Raw genomic sequence first — 6,593 nt, 5'->3', positions numbered from 1 at the left:
ATCAATGTATTATATGCATTTCAACCAACAATATTTTCAACTTATAATGGGTTTATCAGGATGTTGTTACTCCATCATAAATTGAGAAGCATCTGTGATCTCACTTAATGCTCATGAACACCCTATGTTCCAGAAGACACATAAGGGAATATAGTCACCTTTTTGTGTTTCAGAGAAGTAAGGGTGAATACTCATCGAGGCTATGGAACAATGTATCATTTAAATATCACAAGTGCCCTGTGGGGAGGGCACCTTTACCTGCATTTAACATGAGTAAGCTAAACAGAGAGAGTACGCTGGTTTGTCTAAAGCCATGCACTCAGCAGAGCAAGGATTTCAACCTAAGTCATGAGGTTATTGAGTGGTGGCTAAGACCAGAACCCAAGCCTTTTCTGAATCTTTTGTGAAAATGACCTTATTGCTCATTTTCTCTATCTATCCCAAGAGGATTGCCCAGGTGAAATTAGTTTTAAGTGAACTTCAAGATGATCCCTGAAATGCAAAGAAAATTCCAGGGATAACCTAAATGGTATGACAGGTAGGGGAGAGGTTCCAATCCATTTTTTATAATAACATGCTGAGAGTTTTATACACACATAGTGTTCTCAAGTAACAGGGCGCTTAGCCAGATTGACTCCTTTCTCCATTGCCTCCTGCTATGTATTAATAAAAGATGGGCCACTGCTGGCCTCAATTTACTGTTAGCCAATTGTTACTTGTAACAATCAAGTGGCAAACAGTCAAGAAGAAAGAGCACTGGGCTTGAGAATCCTGGGAAAACTCAGGTTAGAATCTTAGGATCAGGTCTAGAGCTTTAAGAAATACTCATTTTCCTTCCCCATCTTAATAGATGAGAAAGGCAAGGGCAAGAGAAGACGCAAGTATTGTCAAGGGCTTAGGAATGGCTTTGGAGTCAGACTGGGATAGATCTGACTTTGGCCAACTCACTGAACCTCCCTGAGGCGCAGTGTCCATGTTTGTTGAATGGCGATAACATGTAATTCACAGGGCTGTTGTTCAAGGATTAAATGAGATAATAGATGGACAGCGCCTGGCAGAAGCAAGCGCCCAGAAGCTGGTGGGTGTTGTTATACAGCTGGACTGAAACCCACGTCTCTAGACTCCTGTCTTCTTGCCTCAGGAGAGGCACCACCGCAAGTACCTGCAGAAGCCTATCAAGCGCTGCAGTGGCCTCATGGGCTTGAGCTGGAGTTTGAGGACCAGCCATCTCTTCCTCACCCCTTGCGGTTGGAGGAGTCAAGAGAAACGCCGCGGGGCAAAGGGAAACGAAGGGGTTAAGGCGTTGAGCTTGAGAAAGCTCAGAAAACTAAAGCGACCCCCCACTCCTCCAAGCCAGGCTAAGTAAGCCCCTCCCCTCCACCACCGGGGCGGTCGCCGCGCGCTCCCTCCCTCCGCCCCTTGCTTACAAGACCTAATGAGCTCCCCCGGGAGGCCGCGCAGCGAGCCAGGCCCGGAGCTAGTAGGCTGCGCCGCGCGCGCCGCGCCGGGGCGGGAGCCGGGCCTGGGCGGCGGGCAGGAGCTGGCGGGGGCGCACGGGCAGCGCTGCAGACAGCCCAGGAGCCGCGGTGATGGCGGTGCAGGCGGCGCTCCTCAGCACGCACCCTTTCGTGCCCTTCGGCTTCGGGGGCTCCCCGGACGGGCTAGGGGGCGCCTTCGGAGACCTGGACAAGGGCTGCTGTTTCGAGGACGATGAGACCGGGGCTCCGGCGGGTGCACTGCTGTCGGGAGTTGAAGGAGGGGACGTGCGCGAGGCCACCCGCGATCTACTCAGCTTCATTGACTCGGCGTCCAGCAACATCAAGCTGGCGCTGGACAAGCCAGGCAAGTCGAAGCGGAAGGTGAACCACCGCAAGTACCTGCAGAAGCAGATCAAGCGCTGCAGCGGCCTCATGGGCGCCGCGCCCCCCGGCCCACCCTCCCCGAGCGCCGCCGACACGCCAGCCAAACGGCCGCTGGCAGCCCCTAGCGCCCCGACAGTCGCGGCCCCGGCCCACGGCAAGGCTGCCCCTCGGCGGGAGGCGTCGCAGGCCGCGGCGGCCGCCAGCTTGCAAAGCCGAAGTCTGGCCGCGCTCTTCGACTCGCTGCGCCACGTCCCCGGGGGTGCCGAGCCGGCAGGGGGTGCGGTGGCTGCGCCGGCGGCCGGGCTAGGAGGTGCGGGCACTGGGGGCGCCGGAGGGGACGCGGCAGGCCCCGCGGGGGCCACGGCTATCCCAGGGGCCAGGAAGGTCCCGCTGCGGGCACGCAATCTGCCTCCGTCCTTCTTCACGGAGCCGTCCCGGGCAGGCGGCGGCGGGTGTGGCCCGTCGGGGCCGGACGTGAGCTTGGGCGACCTGGAGAAGGGCGCGGAGGCAGTGGAGTTCTTCGAGCTGCTGGGGCCCGACTATGGCGCCGGCACCGAGGCGGCCGTCTTGCTGGCCGCCGAGCCTCTCGACGTGTTCCCCGCCGGAGCCTCCGTACTGCGGGGACCCCCGGAGCTGGAGCCTGGCCTCTTTGAGCCGCCACCGGCAGTGGTGGGAAACCTACTGTATCCCGAGCCCTGGAGCGTCCCGGGCTGCCCCCCGACCAAAAAGTCCCCCCTGACTGCCCCCCGCGGCGGTTTGACCTTGAACGAGCCCTTGCGCCCCCTGTACCCCGCCGCTGCGGATTCTCCCGGCGGGGAGGACGGGCCGGGCCATTTGGCCTCTTTCGCCCCCTTCTTTTCAGACTGCGCCCTGCCCCCGCCGCCGCCGCCCCATCAGGTGTCCTACGATTACAGCGCGGGCTACAGCCGCACCGCCTATTCCAGCCTTTGGAGATCCGACGGGGTTTGGGAAGGGGCGCCGGGGGAGGAGGGGGCGCACCGGGACTAACTTCGAGGCACGCTTCCCTCTATTAGAGACGGCTGTGGAGAGTGCCGCGCCTCCGTGGGTTTCTCCTAAATCTAAAGAACGATGGGAAAATGCACGTGGAGATGAAACCGGATTTTTAAAAATTCAGTTAATAAAGGCAACTTTAGAAGAAAGAGATGAAGAGGAGTTGGGGATTGTTTAATCACAACCTCAAGTGTTGAAACAAAAACAAACAAATACGTTGGTAGGTTCTTACCGGACCAGAGGAGCCAAGAAACCCAGACGGTTTGGGGTATGGGGTGGGGACGGCAAAAAGGGTAATAGCCACCTGTCCCTTCTATTTTTCAGCGAAGGTCAGTGTATTTAGTGTAACTGCCCCTTCTAAACAGTGTCCTGGTCCCTCCCTTCCCTCTCCTTGAGTGCATTTTGAATTAAAGCCTATATTGAAAAGAATGGAGATGAGACTTACTGATTTGGGTGTTTTCTTACGGGACGGTTTTCCGTCTGGTCGCTTAGCTTTGTTAGGTGAGCCTGTGGCTGAGGGAGGAGGCCGGTGGTCCACTGCTGACCCCTGTGCTGGTCCTTGGGTAGGGTTCTCTTCTGTCACCCTTTTAACTCTTTCTTCCTGCCCGCTTCCTGCTTCCATCTCCTTCCACCATTATCACAGTCCCAGTGCTTACTGTTCTTCTTTCTTTGCCTGGCCTCTCATTACTGTATTTCTTTCGGCCGGCTTTTCTTGCACATCTCTTTCGTAGGAGACTTAAATTTGGCAAACTGGGTTCCATTTCTCTCCTGTCTTTTCCCCATTTTCCAGCCACTTTGGGAGGGAGAGAATGGGCAAATTGTAACCTCTTTGTATCAAGTTTCCTGATCTGAGAGGGTGAAGAAGGTAATGTTCTTCTATTCGCTTCACAGCTGGTTGGGAACCTCAGAGGGAAATAAATAAAATGTCCTGAGGCTGTGGCAGTGCTTGATTGGTTCTACTGTGTATACATAAATGGTTTCTACACATGCAAACAGAGTTGTGAGTCCCATGCTTTTTTTTTGGCCTATCTACTTGCCTGATGATTGCCCTTTCCCTTACAAGCTGTACATCCTCTTGACCATCCGTCTTTCTCTCCTTCCACAGCTCCCCCTCCACCTCTGTTGGTTTCTGCCTCCCTGTGTTTCCTCAGTCCTTATACTCACACCCTCCCCACGGAAGGGCGTAGAGAAAGGTGTGAAGTTTCCAAAGGAGTCTCTGTTCCATGAATAGTAGGTATGATGAATGGAATCTGAAGGGGCTCTGCAGGGAGGACTATGATCTGTTGTCCGAGGGAGATTTGGGGGGAAAAGAAATATTTTTATCAGCCATGAATGTGGCAGAGAGGACACATGGTACCATCAGGATGGTTAAGGGGCAGGGGAGGAAAGACTGGTGGGAAGTGAGCAGCTGGAGGGAAAAGAGGAGCCCTTGGTGCTGCAGACCTGCCGGGAGAAAGGCATGAACAGAGCAACGTCCAGAAAATCTGAGCGAGAGGCTGTCTACTGATGATGCTGCAAAAGAGAGCTGCTTGGCTTCAAGGCACCCAGGATTGATTGCAGGAATATCTGGATGTGAGTTCGTTGAAAACCGAGTGTTACCGCAATAGGTGTAAAAATCCAGATTCATGTTTGCACACATCAAAAGTATTGTGATATTTTCATAAAAGAATTTCTGGAAAAAAATGAGTATTAACCAATGGTAGATGCAACTTTAAATGCTATCACTAAGTCATTTTCTTCTGAATAAAGCCTTTCTTAAGAAAGCACCACAGCAAATAGAGCAACGAGTACTGTTAATGATGAAAAGAACTTTTGCAACTCCAGAAAGCTAATGTCTATTGAACTTCTTCCAAAGTGGTTAAAGGTGATTAATTCCATTGTGCTAACAGAATATTACTTAATAACGATTTAATTTGTCTAAACTATTGTGAATACAATCCAGGATACACTTGCACGGTAGGAAAACATTAATAACCCTGTGACTGTTACTAAGACTATAGTGTCATTGTAATGTTTCTTTCTTAATTCTCCTCTCCTTTCTTACCTAGTGTAGTAAAACAGGTTATCTCTCTCCTACTGTTTTGCTTGCTATATCTTTAATTAATAATAATATCAACAGTATGTGATTCCACATCCCAGGCATTTAAGCTAAACACTAACTCACTGAGCCTCTTACTATTGCCATGAGGTAGGTGCTTGATATGGTTTGGCTCTGTGTCGCTAGCCAAATATTTCTAATTGTGATCCCTACAAGTCTAGGGAGGTCCTGGTGGAAGGTGATTGGATCATGAGGGTGGTTTCCTCCATGCTGTTCTTGTGATAGTGAGGGAGTTCTCATGAGATCTGATGGTTATAAAGTGTGACACTTCCTTGCTATCTCTCTCTCCTGCCACCACGTCAGACGTGTCCTCCTGCTGCTTCACCTTCTGCCATTATTGTAAGTTTCATGAGGCCTCCTAGCCATGTGGAACTGTGAGTCAATTAAACCTCTTTCATTTATAAATTACCCAGTCTCAGGTAGTATCTTTATAGCAGTGTGAGAACAGACTAATACAGTACTGTTATTATCCCTATTTGAAAACTGAAGCTCAGGTAAGATAAATAGCTTGTCAACAGCAAGTGGTGGATCCAAGATCCAGATATACAAGTGTCCTAATACCAAGACCTGCCTGTTACTTGCCAGGCTGTGCTGTGCTTTGTACATGTGTGTGGTTTCCAGTTCCTTGTGTTATGCTACTAGCAGGTTTTTTCAACCTCAGCACTATTGACATTTTGGGTGTCATAATTCTTTTGCTGTGGGAGCTATCCTGTGCATTGTAGAATGTTTAGCAGCATCCCTGGCCTCTACCCACTCAAAGCCAGTAGCACTGCCTTAGTTGTGACAATGGAAAAATATCCCCATTACCTCATGTCTCCCTGGGAGGCAAAATTACTGCCAGTTGAGAACCACTATGCTAGAGAAATGTATATAGAAAGTGTCTGTGGGGTGTTTGGTGCTTTCATATACATTATTTCCTTTGTTTCCTACAGAGGCCTGTGCTTCGGTGTTATTATCTTCATTGTTATAGATGACAAATAAGAAAGGCCAAGGGGAGGGGCTAAATCAACTTAGGTGCATCTCATCTCTGCTGTTACCAGCAGTGAACGAGTAACTTAACCAAATTGAAGCATGGTTTATGCATTGGAAAAATTGGATAACGATCGATCACAAAGCGTTATTGTGATTTGGCATAGGGTATATATAAATATCCTCTAAGAGGAAGGGGGCAGTACTTAGTAGCAGACAGCCAAGGCTTGGCATTATGTCAAGGTTCCAATCCATCCTGTTACTCAGGTCCCTATGTAGCCCTATTCCTCCCCACTTTGCCTTCCAGTCTGGGCACATAATGTGTCTGACCATGCCACTTACTGTAGTACAGTAAGTAGTGCCCATTAGTAATCATTTTGCCAAGGACTGAACTTATTGTTCCCTCTGTTATATCACTTTCTGCTGAAACCTGTTAGAATCTTTTTTTTTTTTTTAAATCTCTTGCTTAGCCACATCCCTGCCCATCGAGAATTCTTTTTTTTATTTTAGACAGTGTCTCACTCTGTCACCCAGGCTAGAGTGCAGTGGCGTGATCTCAGCTCACTGCAACCTCCGCCTCCCAGGTTCAAGCAATTCTCCTGCCTCAGCCTCCTGAGTAGCTGGGATTACAGGCACCCGCTGCCACACCTGGC

At 50.5% G+C, this 6,593-nt stretch overlaps 1 protein-coding gene across 1 annotated transcript; it reads left to right on the top strand.

The window, feature by feature from the left end:
* Positions 1 to 1,450: 1,450 nt before the first annotated feature.
* FAM181B (family with sequence similarity 181 member B) lies at positions 1,451 to 3,302 on the top strand. The gene has a single exon (XM_032167033.2). The coding sequence runs from the start codon at positions 1,590 to 1,592 to the stop codon at positions 2,868 to 2,870; it is 1,281 nt and encodes a 426-aa protein (XP_032022924.1). The 5' UTR covers positions 1,451 to 1,589; the 3' UTR covers positions 2,871 to 3,302.
* The last annotated feature ends 3,291 nt before the right edge of the window (positions 3,303 to 6,593 follow it).

This window comes from Hylobates moloch, unplaced genomic scaffold, assembly GCF_009828535.3.
Source record: "Hylobates moloch isolate HMO894 unplaced genomic scaffold, HMol_V3 SCAFFOLD_11, whole genome shotgun sequence".
NCBI classification, from domain to species: domain Eukaryota; kingdom Metazoa; phylum Chordata; class Mammalia; order Primates; family Hylobatidae; genus Hylobates; species Hylobates moloch.
The sequence above is the reverse complement of the archived record's forward strand: the minus strand, read 5'-3'. Positions and strand labels throughout refer to the sequence as shown.